Genomic DNA, 20,698 nt, shown 5'->3' on the forward strand with positions numbered 1-20,698 from the left:
AAATTCTGCTTGATGGATGTGTCAGAGGAAAATGCCAAGTACATCCAGCCAACAATGAAGCCCACTCACAATAAGAAGCCCCACCTCACCCTCAGAGCTAATTACTTATTGAAAGCCAGAACCGGAGCTCTTCACTGAAGCTAAGAGTCACTATTCTCTAGTAAATGTTGAAGTAGCACATACAAATGCAGCCATTTGCTAACATAAAATAAATTTTAATAAATGAATATTAATTCATTATAAGGGTTAAATTTAATATCCTAGTCTCCAGTCTATTATTTTTAAAGAAGGATCGCTTGTCTATATTCAAGGTCATGTCATCTCCTTGTTTACCTCGTAAGCATTTCAGTTCTTTTCCCCAACACTACAAAATGAGAAGGTGTGTTAACCACAGGGGAAACCAAGTTCAAAACAATCAATTATAACACTTATTTTCAGTTCCTTTAGGTTTTGAGGGGAAGGACAATGAAGTAATATATAAATTAAGTATCATAACTGCTAATTAAAAATATTTTAAATATTTACTTTGTGTCAAATGTTAACAACTCTGTTGCTAAAAGATACACAGAAATGACCATAGGAGATGGTATACTAAGTATCATCTAAATGTTTAAAGTTAAAAATTCTACAAGATTAAATGATATATTCCTGAGTGCTTTTGTATATATTCTCCCACCCTCTCCCCCGCCAAAAAAGAGAGAGGGAATAGAAGCAAATACTGTTGAATGATAATGCAGGGAGGAGATTATAATCATTGCAATGAAACGATGAGTGTAAAACCCATGTTCTCCCATGTAAACTATCACTCAATTCACAATAAAAACTTAAAATAAACAACAAAAACGTAGATCAGCAGCATTTCTTACATAGCACCACTGATTGAATTCAAAACCATCAATCTTTCCGTTAAGTTGTGGTTGTTGGGTGCTGTGGAGTAGTTCCAACTCATGATGATCCTGTGTGGGGTTTCCAGGGAGGGGCTGGTGAGCTTGAACTGCCGGCCTTCCAGTTAAGGCCAATCTTGCAGTCCAGTGTATTGACCCACATCACCACCCCTTCAATTAAGTTGTTGTTGTTGTTAGGTGCCATCAAGTCGGCACCGGCTCATAGCGACCTTATGCACAGCAGAAAGAAACAATGTCTGACCCTGGGCCAACCTCACTACTGTTGCCTCACTTGAGTCTATCAATGATGCCACCTGGCCAATCCATCTCATTGGGGGTCTTCCTCTTTTTCTCTGACTCTCCATCTTATCCAGCTTGACATCCTTCTCCAGCGACTGTTCCCTCCTGACAATATGTCCAAAGTATGAGAGACAAAGCTTAGCCATCCTGGCCTCTAAGGAGCACTCTGGCTGCACTTCTTCCAAAACAGATCTCTTGGTTCTTTTGGCAGCCCATGGCACTTTCAGTATTCTCCTCCAACACCATAACTCCAAAGGTATCAATTCTTCTACCGTCTTCCTTATTCATTGTCCAGCTTTCACATCCGTATGAGGTTATTGAAAACACCATGGCTTGGGTTAGGTGCACCTTAGTCCTCAATCTCACATCTTTGCTCTTCAATACTTTAAAAAGTTCCTGTGCAGTAGATTTGCCTAATGCAATATGTCATTTGATCTCTTGACTGCTGCTTCCATGAGTGTTGATAGTTGATCCAAGAAGAATGAGGTCCTTGACAACTTTGATCTTTTCTCTGTTAATAAAAATGTTGTTTATTGATCCAGTGGTGAGGATTTTTGTTTTCTTGACATTGAGATGTAATCCATACCGAAGGCTGTATTCTTTGATCTTCATTCAATTAAGTAGTGGAATGCATATTGTTGAAGGACCTTGCTAAACTCTTCAGGTACATCCTAATTCTATTAAAGAGTACTGGTGTGACAATGGGGTTGATGCTCTGGACTGCAAGGTGGGTTTGAATGTCAAGGTGGATGGTTTGGACTCATCAGCTACACCTTAGGGAACGTATGAGTTGAAGCTGTCTCAAAGGCTCTTAAAAACAACACTAATTCTATTGAGCTAATACATTATTTTGAGAAACTTCAGTTGTCTAGTCTTAAAATATTTTGCTATGCATGTAATATTCGTGTAATGAAATCCTCAAAATTATATAACTATGCCCAAGAAGCAAAAAAAAAAAAAAAACATTATATATTTTCATTGAATGCATGTAGAAAATATACTTCCTATGATAATGAATTTTACAAGTTAACTTAAAATAAAGCATTTTAACTAGTTTCTTAAACAATTCTAAAGAAATATTTTAAAAATAATGATTAGTAACAAGTGCTAGTTTCTGTCTTCTGAAAGGCAATTTACATTTCTTTGATTTTGAATAATATGAATAAATGTACTGTTATATTAAAAAAAAGATCTAGGAGAACTGTTCATTTAATCCATGTTTTTGCTCTTCTTTGTGCATACATTTCAAACATCACAATTATTATTTAAAAACAAGAATGAGATAGAATTGTAAAATGGAAACTTATAGAAACAAAAATAATGAGAACATTATTTAATATTGGTGGTGGTGGTGTGCCGTGGAGTCAGTCCGACTCATAGCGATCCGGCATAGTGTTTCCAAGGCTGTAAATCTTTACAGGAGCAGAAAGCTTCAACTTTTTTTCACAGAATAGCAAATTGTTTCAAACTGCTGACTTGTGGATAACAGCATGACTCGTAACCACTATGTTACCAGACCTCTTTTATTTGATATTATAGCTAAATACATTAAACCTCTTCTTTAAGGATCTAACAGTAAATTTTCTGTTTCAAGAATGAAAAATATAAATATATACTCCTAGTTGGTAGATGGATGGTAGAGAAAATGGACCCTGGTTGATGAACTCTGACTGATACGTAGGTCTGGGATTGCACTTCATGTTTCCTCAACTTCCTCTGGCATCTGCATTTCATTCTCTAGCCAAACTAGACTTGAAACTCCTAAAGATGATAAAGCCACAAGTTTTATTTTTTTCTCCATACTTTTGCATATGCAGCTTCCTGACTCAGAAAAACTCTTAATACCTGTCTTATTGGAGAACTTCCATTCAGTACCTGACGACACAAAGAAAACATCTAATACATGAGTTTTAAAACCAATTCTTTAAAACACTGTTGAAACATTAACACTATGATGGTCTGTACTTATCCCATGAAGACTTTAGCTTGCCCTTTTTGACTGTTTTTTGCCAAGACACTATAGCTACTCATTCACTTTAACTACGCTAGAACCTTTATAGATTTTCTGTCCTTCATCTTTGTATTCCTATCACTTAGCTTAGTAATGGATCTTTGATAGATGTTCATTGAATGATAATTAAACAAGTGAAAGAACAAATGAATGAGTCAATCAACATATCTATTTATGTAATCATATACACACTGCAAAGCCATTTGAACTACAAAGTTGGCAGTTCAAGCTCACCAGCTGCTTGTCAGAAACCCTATCCAGGGCCACTATGGGTCAGAACCAACTGGATGGCTCTTACCAACAACATATACACTATATACACAAATAAACAAATATGTACGGCCATCCATGTAGGTGTATACAATATATATGTACTTATTTATAAATGTATATATGTACATGTGTACATGGAGTCCTGGTGTGGCACTGTAGCATAAGCACTGAACCGTGAACCAAAAATTCAAATCCACCAGCTGCTCCTCGGAAACCCTTTGTGGCTACGACTTGAAATCGACTCGACGACACTTAACAACAACAGCAAAATGTTGTGCACCACCCCAGGACACACACTCTCGCGCTCTCTCTCTGTGTATATATATATATGTGTGTGTGTGTGTGTGTGTGTGTGTGTGTGTGTGTGTGTATACACATATACAGAGAGAGAATGTGTCCTAGGGTTCTGAGGGAGAAAGGTGAGACTTTCTGCTCCCGTGAAGATTTACAGCCTCAGAAACCCTGTACAGGGTCATTATGAGTCGGAACCGAATCCACGGCACATAACCAACCAACCAAAGATTTCCAGCCTCGGAAACTTTATACAGGGTCGCTGAGTCGGAAACGACTTCACGGCACACTACCACCACCCACCATGTATATATTGTTAGTATGTTGTTGTTAAGTGCCATCGAGTCGGTTCCGACCCATAGCGACCATGAACACCCAGGGTTTCCGAGGCTGTAAATCTTTACGGGAGCAGAAAGCCTCATCTTTATCCCGTGGAGCAGCTGGTAGTTTCGAACTGCTGATCTTGCGGTTTGCAGCCTGATTCGTAACCACTACGGTACCAGAGCTCTTTTGTATAATATTTATTATTGTTGTTGTTGCTGTTAAATACCATAGAGTCAGTTCTGACTCATAGGGACCCTAGATAGGATTTCTAGAAATGACTGGTGGGTTTGAGGCGTACACCTTGGGGTAAGCAGTCTATATCCGACAGTGCCACACCAGGACTTAGTCACTATTATAACATGTTCTTAGTTTGCAGAATATGCTAAAGTGGATAGCATGAATGATTTTTAAGGCACACTAAACATAAAAGTGAAGATTTCCTTTAGAAAACATTTTATAACCCAAGGGTGTTCCTTAGACCATTTTCATGGGCAATCACTTTTTCCACTCCAACTAATGAGCTGTTTATTTTGTATGATACATGATTTCTTACCACAAGCAAATTTTACTATTTAATAATGTTGAATTTTACCTTGTTATATTTCCAATTGCTTAAAATAATTGCTACTCCAGGAGTTATTCATTAAAATAGATTTTGACATTTTCAAATTCTTACAAATTTCAGCCACAAAATTTACTCAGACAAGGTATATTGGGAAAATATAAATGTTGAGTGCATAAAATTAGTAGTCTTTGATCAAAATATTTTAGTAAATGGTAAATGTTATATTCAACTACATTTATGGTGAATGTTACATTCAGCTACCATTATCAACCATTATATTTAAAGTGACCTTCTGAGAACTGATTTCTGCAATTTCTTACTGCTTTGCTTAAACCAAGAATTGGATCTAACTTTGTTTACCTTGAAGATTTGACTATTACAAGCATGTTGTTTTTGTTTTTGTATGCCGTCGAGTCGATTCTAACCCATAGTGACATTGCATAGGGTTTCCAAGGAGCAGCTGGTGAGCTTGAACTGCGACCTTGAAGTTTAAATGGCTTTGCGGTCTGGCACATTAACCCACAGTGCCACACCAGGATCCATTATATATATGATTTTTACTCATATTTATTTTAACACCTACTATTCCATAGTTAGACTTTGCCAATTGCCTAAAAAAAATTGCTACTTAACTTAGGGAAGTATATAACACAACACAGCTGAGAATCTTCAAAAACAAAGAAACTATAGATTCTAAGCAAATAAATATTGTACTCAATATTTGTATTCACACATTTCACATGTCCTATCTATTGTAGACTCCTGGTGTGGCACTGTAGGATAAGCACTGGACTGCAAACTGCAAGGTTGGAGGTTCAAACCCACCAGTTGTTCCTTGGAATTCCCATAGAGGATCATGATGAGTCTGAATTGACTCATCAGCAATCAACATCTATTGTGAGAATGGTACAGGACCAGGCAATGCCCTGTTCTCTTACACATAGGATTGCTATGAGGAAAAAATGAAGCCTAGGCAACCAACAACAGCAGAATGAAAAACTTCCCAGTCCTGTACCATCTTTCCAATTGTTGTTATGTTGTACGTGTAAGTTGAATGATATACATCTATCTTCTCAAAAAAAGAGCTCTGGTAATGTAGTGGTTACAAATTGAGCTGTGAACCTCAAGGTCAGCAGTTCGAAACTACCAGCGGTTCTGTGGGAGAAAGATGAGGCTATCTGCTCCTGTAAGGATTTACAGCCTTGGAAACCCTGTTACAGGGTCACTATGAGTCGGATCCGACTCCACAGCACCGAACAACAACAATCTTCCCAAAAAGGATGACCAATTAATTCAATTGTTATTCAAATCTATGCCCCAATGATGAATAAATTGAAGAATTTTACCAACTTCCCTGGTCTGAAATTGATCAAACTGGTAATCAAGATGCATTAATAATGACTAAGTGGTTGGAATGGGAAAGTTGGAAACAAAGAAGAGGTATATTGTTGTTGTTGTTAAGTGGCTTTGAGTTGGTTCCGACCCATAGCAACCCTGTATAGGGTTTCTGAGGAGCAGCTTGTGAGCTTGAACTGCCAACCTTGCAATTCAAATGACTTTGCGGTCTGACACATTAACCCAGTGATAAGTAGTTGGAAAATATGGCCTTGGTGAAGGAAAGACACTGGAGATTTGACACATGATAGAATTTTGTAAGCTTAATGTCTTATTCTTTGCAAACACCTATTTTCAAAAACATAAATGGTGACTATATATGTGGTCCTCACCAGATAGAGTATACAGGAATCAATTTCACTACCTCTGTGGGAAGAAATGATGGAGAAGCTCAATACAATCAGGCAAAACAAGGAACTGACTGGAAACTTCAGGCTGAAGCTGAAGAAAACTAACACAAGTCCATGCAAGTCTAACTACAACTCTAAGTATATCCCACCTGGATTTAAAGATTTTCTCAAGAATGAATTTGACTCACTGAATAGCAATGATTGAAGCTCAGACAACTTGTGAGATGACATCAACAGCATCTTAAAAAGGTCATTAAAATTATAGGAAAGAAAGTAAATGCTAAAGCAGGAGCTGAGATTCTGAAATTTCCTCTTAGACATAGACTGGCCGAAATGTGTGGAAGAAATGATGCTGTGAAAGTATTGAAAAAAGAGTTTCAAAGGACAGCTGAAAAAGATAAGTATTATATAATGAAATGTACAAATACCTTTCTAACTATTGGAGTTAGAAAACCAAAAGTTAATAACATGCTCAGAATTTCTCAAACTGAAAAAAAGTGAAGAAAAAAAAATCAAGCCTCAGGTTGCAATATTGAAGGAGTCTATAGGCCAAATTGCAGTAATGGTGTGGCACTGTAGGATAAGGTCTAGATTGTTAACCACAGGTTGGTTGTTCAAACCTAGCAGCAGATCCTCAGAAACCTTATAAAGGGTCACAGTGAGTCAAAACTGACTCGACAACACAACAACAGCATAGGCAAATACTAAATGATACAGGAAGCATTGAAAGAAGATGAAAGGATTACACAGAGTCACTGTACCAAAAAGGATTGGTGGATGTTTAACCATTTCAGGAGGTAGCATATGATTAAGAATCAATGATACTGAAGGAAGAAGTCCAAGCTGTACTGAAGGTATTAATGAAAAACAAGGCTTCAGAATTTAATAGAATACCAATAGAAATGTTTCAACAAGCTGATGCAGCAAAGGAAGCACTCAGTCTATGCAAAGAAATTTGGAAGAGAGCTACCTGAACAACCCACTGGAAGAAATCCATATTTGTGCCTTTCCAAAGAAAGGTGACCCAACAGAATGATAAAATTATCAAACAATATCATTCACATCACATGCAAGTAAAATTTTGCTTACGATAATTCAAAAATAGCTGCAACAGTACATCTACAGGAAGCTACCAGAAATTCAAGGTGAATCTAGAAAAGACATGGAAGAAGGGATATCATTGCTGACACCAGCTGTATCTAGACTAAAAGCAGAAAATACCAGAAAGATGTGCAGTTGTGATTTTTGACTATGGAAAGGCCTTAAACTATGTGGATCATAACAAACTATCGATAGCAATGTGAAGACTGGGAACTCCAGAACACTTGATGGAATCATGCAGAACCTGTACATAAACCAAGCAGAACAAGGCGATACTGAGTGGTTTAAAATTGAGGAAAGTATATATCAGGGATGTTTCCTTTCATAGTACTTATTCAGTATGTATGTTGTGCAAACAAACAATCCAAGAAGCTAGTCTACATTAAAAAGAATGTGGCATGAGGACTGAAGAAGGATCAACAATCTGTAACATACAGATGACACAAACTTGCTTTCTGAAAACAAAGACTTCACTTGCCAATGAAGATAAAAGTACTTGAAAATTTTTATGTGTGTTTCTAAACACTTTTCTCATCATTTTCCAATAGGTCTTTTTCAATAATCAGTGAGTATTTTTCCAATAGAAATAATCTTACCAGTTCTTTTTCATTACACCTTTACAACAGCCACAAAAGCCCAGAATTATTAGATAAAGTGATACATTTGGCAATAGCGCCAACCATTTTCTCAACATCAATCATAGGGTTTCAAGCAATACATGACATACACATAAACAACTTGATGTCAGGCGAAGTAGGAAAATTACAGAGGTTTCTAAAACGTCGAAGAATCATCTATCTTCTAGGAACATTTCATATATGTTGATAGCACAAGATACATTTCATAAGAGTCTAGTATAGGTTGCCTAAGAGATATTTTTGCAATGTCAACCAAAAACTAAATTGTGAAAAATCATTATTTATAGAAACTGGTAGACAGATATAGCCAAATTGAAAACTAACAGCACTCGTAGTTCTTAAATTAGCCTGCTATTTACCATAGATTAAATCACTCCATGATCCTTAGTGTTACCCCCTTTAAGGCCAATGTTACTGTTTACTTGCAAAAGTGCTGGCTTGAAAGACATATAGAGTGAGAATCGTATATAATCCTGAGTAGCATTCAAGGCATAACTTTAAATGAAAGGATAAATTAGTAGGTTTATATATCTGGGCAAAGAGAACATTCTATATTTAACATGTCTGATAATTGCATTGTAGCTAAATTCAGCTGCACAAGCAACATATAGATTTTAACTTTACAAAGAATGATTTTTGCCTTAGGGCACTAAATTTTCTAAATAAGAACTGATCTGGAGGTGACTTAGCAGAGAATGATATCCAAAACAAACCATGTTTATTGTAAATACATTTTAGTCTATATCCCTACTCATAAACTTTACTTAATTAAAATATTTAGTAGTTTAATAATATAAATATAGAAGCTCTTGAATCACATGTAAAAAAAAATTAGCTTTTAATTTGAAATAAAGCTAAACAAATAGATACACATCAGGCATTTCTATTTAAATCTTCTAGTTAAATTTCTTCAAACATAATACATGAAATGGTCAGCTGTATTTCTTCCTCTCTCTAAGGTTGAATTTTGTTTTGTTTTTTTCTTAATATCTACCCAAAAGTATCTCACCAGTAAGACTCCAAAAGTACCTATGTACAAAATCTGGAACATAAAAGCAAAACCAAACCAAAATCCTTTATCTATGTAAGACCAAACAACAAAGCCAAAATAATTTTCTTAGCTAAAACTTCCAACTTAGCTAAGATTTCTTTATTTAATCACTATTAGTGTTCTATAGAAAATTAAGAAAATTCCGCACAAACTCTTGTCACAGAATAGTGTGTGTTAACTATATTCTAAAATTTCAAGAACACTCCACTACTTGTCAAAATACCCAATCAAGAAAACTTTTATCAACAAAGAGAAATGGCAAACATATGTCTTGGTAGATAGTTTGAAAATAATAACACAGTGCATGCATGATCGAGTCATCTATATTTTGAAAAACAAACCTCAAATGCTTACGCCATTAAGTCTCATGTGAAATAGCAATGAAAATCCAATTAGAATTTTTAATCCATATTATCATACGTGAGATCATCTAAACAGTGAATGAGCAAAACAGCTGTAAATTACCTACCTTCATACAGGGCTTTAAAACCTTGGGCACTTACAGCGAAGTCTGTTGTGAACCATAGAGTGAGGATAGATCCTGTGCTCACTATAGAGGAGGGTAGCTGAAATCCTGATAACCTAAATTTAAAAAAGAAAGACATGAATATAATTTGAAACATGCATTGTTAATAGAGTTTATTTGACAATTTTGTTAATTCTTTAAGCTGTTTCATTTATTTATTTGAACTAAGTCACCTACCAATGATATGATTCATACATATGCTTGATTGGTTGTTGGTGGTTATGTGCTGTGGAGTGGGTTCCAACTCACAGTGACCCTGTATAGGGTTCTGAGACTGCAAATCTATATGGGAGCAGAAAGTCTCATCTTTCTCCCCTTGGAGCCGCTGGTAGTTTTGAGCTCCTAACCTTGAGATTAATAGCTCGACTTATAACAGTGCCAGATAGGTAATTGAAATTAACAGCTTTTAGTTATCAGAGTTTGCTTCACATGCACTATCCTCATAAATATTCTAAAAATATTTGAGAGCATTGCTTCTTAAAGGAATTATATAATACACCATTGTCTGAAACAAAACATAAGGATAATAACAAAATGTGAAGTACTCCTCATATGCTATATAAAACAATACGATTTTATATGTCTTTTCATGTTTGTCCCCTTTCTCCTATAGGAATAGATAGTGGATTGCCAAAATCTTTGGTTATTGTGGTACTTTTAATATCTCCCTAATTTATTGCAATAAGTCTTGTTAAGAAAACATATACTAGGCACAGGATAATAAATGAAAATTAATTTGTAATCTTGAGTAAAATCCAAACAAATTGATTTTAATATACATTCTTCAAGATAGCATTTTTGATATTAAGACACATTCTTTTCACCTATCTCTATTTTTAGATAGAAAACTCTGTTGGCACAAACAGTTCAGCTCTCAACTGTTAACCAGCAGCTCCTAAGGAGAAAAACCAAGCAATCTGCTTAAATAAAAAGCTTATCAAAGAAAACTTTATGAGGCAATTCTACTGAGTCACATGGTATCACCATGAATCAGAATGAACTCAATGGCACTTAAAAACAACAATTATATTTGGAAATATTTGTAAGTGTTAGTGCTGGTAAAGACAGATTTCTAGGTGAGTGAACTAGTGCAGCATATCCATTGTTGTTTTTCATTGCTTTGTAGTAGATTCTGACTCACGGCTACATCCTCATGTGGGCAGAATAAAACTGTGCTCTACAAGGTGTCCAAGGCATTCACGAACAGATTGCCCGCCCTGTATTCTGGGGAGTGTCTGGATGTGTTTGATCCACCTAATTTTGGCTACTAGATGCATGTGAAGTTGTTTGTGCTTTTGACTCACAGTGACCCTGTATATGTTTCTGAGGAACAGACATTAGGTTTGAACTGTGAACCTTGTAGTTAGCACTCCAGTGTTTATCCTACAGCACCACACAGAACTATATGCAAAGTAATATCTGTAAAATTACTTTTAAAACAAACAGCTATTCAAAGAATCAAAAAGATATTTATGTATTTATATTTTTACCTAAAGTTTCCTAATTAAATAATTTGTCTACAAATATTGTACTGCACTCTGAAGACAAAGATTGGTTTCAAAAGAATCAATCTGAATGCTAATTCTCTATAGAAGAAATTCTGGCTTGCATGTATGTCAATGATATTAAGTACTTCATTACAGCTGCTATAAGTTGCAAAATAAGTGCTCTGAACTTGATCAAAATAAAATATTATACCCAAACATGAAACAATAGATAAATTATTAAAACAGCAGAATCAATGGGCTTAAAAAAAAGAAGTAAAATCATCTTTAGGTAAAAGAACAGTGCTACATATGTTGCTGAAACTATTGCATGTTACGTTGATTTTCAGTTTAAATATGTTTTATCAATTAGTCTAAGCTGTTTTAATTTTAAAAACACCCTCTAATTTGGTTTTAGACCTTTGTAATCTAATTTTGTAGTTCTGTGGCACTACAGGGTAAAGTACTGGTCCACAAGGTCAGTGGTTCAAACTCACCAGCCACTCCTTGGAAACCCTATACAAGGTCACTATAAGTCAGGATCAATCTGATGACACTTAACAGCAACAATATAATTTTATATAAATTATTTAAAACTCACTGACATTAAAATATAAATAAAGGATAATTTTGCTATGTGCATATATCATATATTATAATTGTTTTTGTCAAGTGTCCTTATGTCAAATCCTACTTATAGCAACCCTGCATATGGTTTCCAAGGAGCAGCTTGTGGGTTTGCAGTTAGCAGATCTGTGTTTACTCTACAGTACTGTACCAGGATTCTATATATCATGCAATACATTATATATACATATATAATTGTATGTTTCAACATATTATATATGTATTAAAATTTTTATCTTAAGCATGGAAACAACAAAGCCATCTAGTTGGTTAATTATATTTCATTCCTGAGACAATCTCTATGTCTCAGCTAGCATTGATGCAGAGTATTTTACTGGGAAGAGTAAGATATTCAGCATGTCAAAGGCACAGTGCAATAGGGTACACGCTTTCTGAAACTGTTAATTAATCCTAAAATTGCTCTATGTTCTCTCAAGGATATTTCTTCCAAAACAATAATCCTAGGAATACCCACATTGTGGTAATTAGATTACCTCTTTATCTCTCAAAAGTCATATGTTCCTGGCATCTGATGCCTGACTTGTCCCATCTTCATCATTTTCTATCTGGTGTCATTGTTGCTGTTAAGTGTCGTCGAGTGGGTTCCCGACAAATAGCTGTCCTGGAAAGGATTTCTGAAGAGCAGCTGGTGGGTTTGAACCATTGACCTCATGGTTAGCAGTCCAATGTACACCAGGACTCCGTTCTACTTAATCTGATTACCTTTTTTCCTACTCTCAAATCATATTGATGCAAAAAATGAAGTGCCAACCATCGGTCCTATGACATTCTCTAATTATCTGGGTTCAATAATTCATAGCAATGACCACATTCACAATTATGGGATTTACTGAGGAAGGTAACAGGTTACAATACAAGATCATAAAATTCTCAGGGCACAGATATTCCAGTTAGCTGCTGATAAATGCCCACAGGACACACCACTACACCATAAGCTTCAGCTTGAAGACACTTGGCTCTAACTTTGTGGAGCAGCAAACCTAGCTCCCTCACTAAGTGCCTGGAGCCATTCAACTCTACAAGCAGGTTTCCTGCCCAAAGTCACTCAGCTTTATATGGTCTGTGGGCTGAGAATCCCACTGATTTGTCCTTTGCTCTGGTTCTTGGTTTTGCTGAAGCTGTGCCTCTGGTTGTTGTTGTTGTTGTTATGTGCCGTGAAGTACTCCTCCAATAACACAGCTTTCTATCCCTGGGTCAAGGAGGTTCATGCATAGGCATGTCAGAGTCCAAAGGATGTGCTTCACTCCTGGTTCTTCTTTTTTGATATTGATGAGATCCCCATTCTATTGCTGAGCTAGATATTTCATTTGATACCCATGCTAGAGTTTTGAGTTTTTGCAATTGTAATGAACTCTGCTAACATCCATAGCTGTCATCCTGTAACTATCGTCTCCCATCTTCTTTTATCCAGACCCCACAGGGCAGAAACATTGTTTGATGGCAGTTACAGACTATGGCTAGACATTATTGTTGGAATGGGTTTGGACATTGGTTTGGACACAGGTTTGGAATTGGTTTGGACACAGGTTTCCATGGTGTAGCTGGTGAGTTTCAATGCCAACATTATGGTAAACAGATAATTCATTACACCAAATTGATCTTTATGAACAACAATATCTACTTTCTATTTTATCAGTCATTTTGACCATCATGTAGTTTGAAATGGTACCCAAAAGGATTAAATAAAGGGGAAAACTGAAACTCTTTAGACTATACACCAATAAAGAATCTGCTAGCAGATTTTTTTTTTCATGATTTACATGTCATCAAATGTAACATAGAAAGCAATTCAGTGAAGATGTTGGCTCCTGAAAGTGGAATCAACAACCCTGAATTTAGATTTTTTGAAATAGAAAATCATCAAGATTTTAGAACTCAATAACAGTATCAAGCAAAACTATCAAATCAATGTTTATAAACATTCACCTAAGAGCAATAGAATGCACATTCTTTTCAACAAGATATACCCTTAAGGCCAGCAGTTCGAAACTACCAGGCGCTCCACGGGAGAAAGATGAGGCTTTCTGCTCCTGTAAAGATTTACAGCCTCGGAAACCCTGTACAGGGTCGCTATGGGTCGAAAATGACTCTACGGCACTTAATAACAACAACAACAACAATGCCATATTGTAGGTCACAAATCAAACTTAAATAAATGTAAAATAATTGAAATCACACAGGTTGTATATTCAGATTAAGCAGTCTTGAGAAGGAAATCTGTAGCATAAAATGCATATATTAGAAAAGGGAAAAATCTTAAATTAATCTCTCACTTTAAAATCCTGGAGAAAGAAGAAGAAGACAAAAGAAAACCAAAATATATTGAAAGCAAACAGAAGAAAATAAGTAATAAATAGCAGAAATCAATGAAATAGAAATAGAAAAACTATAAAGAAGACAAATGAAGCAAATAAAAATATTAAATGGACAAACATCAAACACGTCTGCAAGAGAATGCTGGTATCAGTTTTATTCATAATAATAAAAATTTTGAAAAATCAGATGTTCTTCAAAGGGTGAATGAGCCTCCAATTCTGATGCCACTTTTTTTCCATATAATTCAACTTCTTGGATTATTTGCTCAGCATTCAGATTTAATAGTGTGGTGAAAGAATACAACCTACAACCAGTGCACACAACTTTCCTAATTTTAAACCATTCAGTGTTCTGTTTGAACAACTGCCTCTTGGTCTCTGTACAGGTTCATTTTCCACAATTTTGTCCATAGCTTTTCATGATCTACATAACTGAAAGCCTTTGAGTAGTCATTAAACCACAGGTAGACATCTTTCTGGTGTTCTCTGCTTTCTGCCAAGATCCTTCTAACATCATCAATGATATCCCTAGTTCCACATCCTCTTCTGAATCCAGTTTGAATCTCTGGAAGATCTCTGTCAATGGATTGTTGCTATATTATATTTAGCAACATTTTACTTGCATACAATATTAATGATAAGTCCGATGATTTCTGCATTATATTGGGTCACCTCTCCTTGGAATAGGCACAAATATGGATCTCTTCCAGAGAGCCAGGTAGTTGTCTGCCAAATTTCTAGGCATAGATAAGTTAGTGCCTCCAGTGCCACATCAGTTTGTTGAAAGATTTCAAGCTGTATTCCTTCAATTCCTGGTGCTTGTTCTTTGCCGATGACTTCAATGCACCTTGGACTTCTTTCTTCAGTATCATTAGCTCTTGATTATATGTGACCTCTTGAAATGGCTGAACATTGACTTTTTTTTTTCTTTTTGGTACAATGTCTGTACATTTCTTCCATTTTCTTTTGATGCTTTCAGCATCATTCAATATTTTGCCCATAGTATACTTCAATATTGCAAGTTAAGCCTTGATTTTTGTCTTCAGTTCCCTCAGCTTCAGAAAATCTGAGTGTGTTCCTCCCTTTTGGTTTTCTAACTTCACATCTTTGCATATTTCATTATAATATTTGATTTTGTCTTCTCAAACTGACCTTTGAAATTTTCTGTTCATCTCTTTTGCCTCCTCACTTCTTCCATTTGCATTAACAGCTCTACACAGGACAACACATTCCAGAGTCTTTTCTGAACATCCATTTTGGTCTTTTCCTTCTTTCATGTCTTCTTAATGACCTTTTTTCTTTCTTCCTGAATGATGTTCTTAATGTCATCTCACAATTCCTCTGGTCTTTGGTCTTTAGTGTCCAATGCAACAAATCTGCTCTTCAGGTGATCTGTAAAGGTAGGTGGGAAATGGTCCAGGTCATATTTAGGCTCTCATGAACTTGTTTTAATTTTCTTCAACTCCAGCCTGATTTTGCATATGAGCAGTTGATTGTTCCACAGCCTGCCCCTGACTTTGTTTTGGCTGATGATATGGAGCTTTCCCACTGTCTCTTTTACAGATGTACTCAATTTGATTTCTGTGTATTCTGTCTGGTGAGGTTCAGATGGAATATTATGTTGGAATAAAGATGGAATACTATGGTAGAATAAAGATGGAATAAACAGTATTTTATGTTGTTTAAAAAAGATTTTTGTGGTGACAAAGTCACTGGTCTTGCAAAATTCTATCATGTGATTGCCAGCATTGTTTCTATCATCAAGGCCATATTTTCCAACAACTGATCCTTCCTCTTTGTTTCCAACACTTGTATTCCAATTGCCATTTATTATCAACACATTTTGATTGCATGTTTGATCTATTTCAAACTGAAGAAGTTGGTAGAATGCTTCAATTTCAACATCACTGACTTTAGTTGTTGCTACATATTTGAATAATAGTGGTATAAACTGGTTTTCCTTGTAGGTTTGTGGATATGATCCTATCACAGACAAAATTCTACTTCAAGACAGATCTTGATATGTTCTTTTTGTGATGAATGTGACACCATTCCTCTTCAATTTGTCATTTGTGGCCTAATAAATCATCAGATATTTTTTTTTGCCAGATTCAAAATGGCCCATACCAGCCCATTTTAACTCACTAATGCATAGGAAATCAATGTTTATGTGTTTCATTTCATTTTTGACAATTTCCAATTTTCCTACATTCATACTTAATACATTCCATATTCCAATTATTAATGGATGTATACATCTCTTTCTCTTTATTTTGAGCTGTGCTCCATCAGCAAATGAAGGTCCGGAGGGCTTTACTGCATTCATGTCATCATGGTCAACTCCAAGAAGGCCACGCTTCCCCAGTCATGTTTTGTATTCCTTCCAACTTGAGGGGCTCATCTTTCAGCACGATCTCTGACAATATTCTGGTGCTCTTCACCATGTTTCAATAGTAAATAATCTGGTTCTGACAGTGTTCCGCCACTATCCATAATGTTTTCAGTGACTACCTATTCCAACGTACTCCGTTTCTCCTTCTTCCAAGTCTGTCTTCGTCTAGAAGCTCAGTTGGAAACTGTGTAGCATGGGTGATCCTGCTGGTATTTAAAATACCCATGGCATAGCTTCCAGAATCACAGCAGCACACAAGCCACCCCAGAAACACACTCTAACAGATGAGTTGTGGTTTTGTGTCATTGAGACCCTGTGTAGGGTTTCTAAGACTTAAATCTTTGCCAGAGCAGAAAGCCTCATCTCTCTTCTGCAGAGTGACTGTGGCTGGAACTACTGACCTAGTGGTTCACAGTCCAATGTTTATTGTAACTCTTACAGGTTTGGTTTGTTGTTGCTGTAAAGTGCCGTTGGGTGTATCCTTCATAGGTTTTCCCAGAAGCAGCTAGTGGGTTTGAGCCTTGCAGTTCAAGCTGATCTTTCAGTCTAATATTTTATCCTACCATGCCACACCAGGACTCTGGGTTTCTTTTGTTGTTGTTAAGTGCCATTCAGTCAGTTCCTACTCATAGTGACTCTGTATAGGGCTTATAGACAGGCTGGTGAGTTTGAACTACCCACCTTATAGTTCAAACCAACCTTGCAGTCCAGTGCATTATCCTACAGTGCCACACAAGATTTATTTTGTTGTTGTTGTTGTTAAGTGCCGTCGAGTCAGTTTCGACCCATAGCGACCCTGAATAGGGTTTCCGAGGCTGTATCTTTACGGGAGCAGATTGCCTCATCTTTCTCCCACGGAGCAGCTGGTAGTTTTGAACTGCTGACCTTCTGGTTCGCAGCCCGATTCGTAACCACTACGCTACCAGAGCTCCTTATTTTAGCACCCAGTAAACCATGAGCTGATTTACTCTTAGTGTTGGCTAACAGAATACACAGGTTCAAAAATTTCATTCTTTTTTTCTAAGCACCATGCAGTTTTGTAATAGCTTCATCCCAAATTCCATACATTTGTATTTCTTCTAATTCTTATCTTGTTGTTATTCTTGAAAGTCATGTTAATAATAAACTAGTAAGTCACGAAAGCGAGAAAGTAAATAAAAATCAACTTTCCCTACACCCCATTTGTTTCCATCAAATCACACAGTGCCTATAGTATATGAAAAATTAACCTATGTCACATGCAATGTAGGCACAATGACTCCAGAAAATAAGGCCTGGAATGAGAATCACAAGATCTATGGTTCGAGCCACCAGTCACTCTGCAGGAGAGTTGATGAGGCTTCCTGCATCCTCAAAGATTTAAGACTAGGAGACTCTATTGCAGTATCACTATGAGTCAACAACATTACAAGCTGTGTCTCAAAAAATTAGCATTTCAGAGAATTAAGGAGATTGCTTATATTTAACCCACTCTGAAATGACTGAAATGAGCAATTAGCTCATGGTTTATTGCCATAATTTTGCCTAAAGAGACCAAGCATGAGTTACTGCACAGTCTGGCAAACTTGGAAAGCATTTGGCCCAAAAGAGTTGAGGTGCAATAGGCAGAGTCCATTTTACCAAGAATGTAAATCTTCCCTATCACCCACTCCATAGTAAACACTGTAGAAAACAATTGCTTACCCTTATTCAAAATACTATATTAGATTTTGATCTGAGGGCCTGCTGTGTCATTTACAGGAAGAAAAAAAAGAAAAAGGATGGTTAAAAAAGGGAATGGTTTGTGAGAACAGTGACAAGAAATCAATTTCATTCTCAGTAAAAAAAAAAATAATAATAATGTCAGTCTAAAGACAATGCTATTGTGTGTGTGTGTGTCCCTGTTGTCCTATAGAATCTCATTTGCTATATTTTTTTACTGGGAAAAAGCAATTCCCCTTCTCACATCCAGTGATCTGGGTAAATGATAGAGCATGCCTGTCAAAGATGAATGATTGTTAGGTAAAGTAGAAACGATTTGTGGCATCTCTTCTATACACTAGATACATGTTCACTTGATAGAAACATGAGTTTCAGAACTGAACAAGTTTATTCTACTTCTATCTCTCAAGAAATTACTAGGATGAATTACACTTAGAAATACATCCAAAATATTTTGCACTACAATAGCTTTCAAGATATTTGGATCACTGAGAGCAATGTAGTAATCTTGAACGTTGAACATAAGAAGTGGTAAAGCTGAAGACTGAAAAAAAAAAAAAAAGGTCAGTAAAACACTAAGCAGAACTATATCACTGTGAGTGACTCATTTCCCATGGATTAAGGAAGATCTTATAATTCCTTTAAACAGAAGTACACTCTTAAGTTACACATTTTACATACTTCCTAGTCTATGGTGTTTCTGATTTTTTTAAAGTGCTAAATATATTTAAAACTAAAGATTAGTTAAAATACCAAATGTGTTTTTTAAGTGAACTTGTTGTTGTTGTTGTTAAGTACCATCGAGTCGGGTCCGACCCATAGCGACCCTGTACAGGGTTTCCGAGGGTGTAAATCTTTACGGGAGTAGAAAGCCTCATCTTTCTCCCGCGGAAATTCCAATCACAGAGTTAAATTTTTTTTCAAGTGAACATAACTGCTTGATGAAAATATCTGTAAAACAAATGTTGCCAATCTCACAATAATACTCAGTAGTTGATAACATCACATTTCAAAACAGTCTGTCAGTATGGACATTTTTATAACATAGTTTATAAATTGGCTTGTGTGAATGTTAGGAATGGAGTCCTGGTGTGGCACTGTGGGTTAATGCACCAGACTGCAAAGCCGTTTGAACTGCTACTTCGGTAGTTCAAGCTCACCAGCTGCTCCTTGGAAACTCTATACAGGGTCGCTATGAGTCGGAACCGACTCTATGGCACTTAACAACAACAACGTTAGGAGTGCGATTAGAATTATGCTTATAAATTAGCAATTACTTTAGAGATTAGTTAATACAACACTCCACCAATTAAATTCATTTCCTAATACAGAGTATCAGCACATCAGTGGTCAGGCCTTATTTTAACATTTCTGAGACTTAAAAATAAGGATTCCATAAGATAGTTCATTCCACTATTAAATAATTACTGGTTTATATTTTAGAACTTCATTTTATTTTGTTAAATTATGGGTCCTAGTAAATATTACCTGTGATAATTGCCATGTCATATAATAAAATATAAGGCATCATGTTTTTTTAAAAATAATATCCAATTTGTGGTCATTATTTTAAGATTTATTATCCTTAAAAATTCTTTATGTATGTCACATATTTAGTTCTAAGTGTAATACTGAGAAATCAGAATATTTAATTTATTCAAAATACTGAACTCTTATTACAAAGTATATTAATGATCAACACATTTTCTGCATTTAAGAAACATATGCTGTTGTTATAATTATCGTTAAGTTCGATTGAGTCAGTTTCAACTCATCATCGTGCCTGTACAGTGTTTCCAAGGAGTAATTGATGGTTTTGTACTACCAAACTTGCAGTTTGCAGTCCAATACTTATCCTATAGTGCTACAAATGATTCAAAAAATATATAGTATAATGTAAAAGACAAAGATATAAAAAAAGTTTTGAAATAATCTGCATAGATAAGTTGCAGCAGCTATTCTATCTTCTAACTCGTAACTACGCTGTATAGGGTTTCCAAGGAATGGCTGGTGGGTTGGAACTGCTGACCTAGAGATTAGTAGTCCAGTGCTTATTCTACAGCACCACATCAGGATATCTATATATGTGTGGTTATGGTGGTGGTTGCGTGCCACCAAGTCAGGTCCAACTCTTAGCAATCCTGTATAGGGTATCCAAGGCTGTAAATCTTTACAATAGCAGAAAGCCTCATCTTTCTTCCAAGGAGTGATCGGTAGATTTGAACTGCTGACCTTGCAATCAGCAGCCCAGCGTGTAATCCACTATGCTACCAGGTCTCCTATATATGTGTGTATATATATGTAAATGTATATAATGTAAATATACACCTACTCTTGTGTGTGTATATATATATATCTATATATATATATGTTGTTGTTGTTAAGTGCCATCGAGTCGGGTCCGACCCATAGCGACCCTGTACAGGGTTTCCGAGGGTGTAAATCTTTA

The 20,698-nt window shown here is 36.0% G+C and overlaps 1 protein-coding gene across 1 annotated transcript in view; it reads right to left on the reverse strand.

Moving 5' to 3' along the window:
* The window catches only part of CSMD1 (CUB and Sushi multiple domains 1), a 2,529,117-nt gene that overhangs the window by 2,184,137 nt on the left and 324,282 nt on the right, over positions 1-20,698 (reverse strand). Inside the window, exon 2 of the mRNA XM_006866725.1 lies at positions 9,653-9,765. Within this exon, the coding sequence (XP_006866787.1) occupies positions 9,653-9,765 (113 nt within the window). The remainder of the gene's footprint in view (positions 1-9,652; positions 9,766-20,698) is intronic.

The sequence above is a fragment of the Chrysochloris asiatica genome, unplaced genomic scaffold (assembly GCF_000296735.1).
Source record: "Chrysochloris asiatica unplaced genomic scaffold, ChrAsi1.0 scaffold00095, whole genome shotgun sequence".
In the NCBI taxonomy this organism is placed as follows: domain Eukaryota; kingdom Metazoa; phylum Chordata; class Mammalia; order Afrosoricida; family Chrysochloridae; genus Chrysochloris; species Chrysochloris asiatica.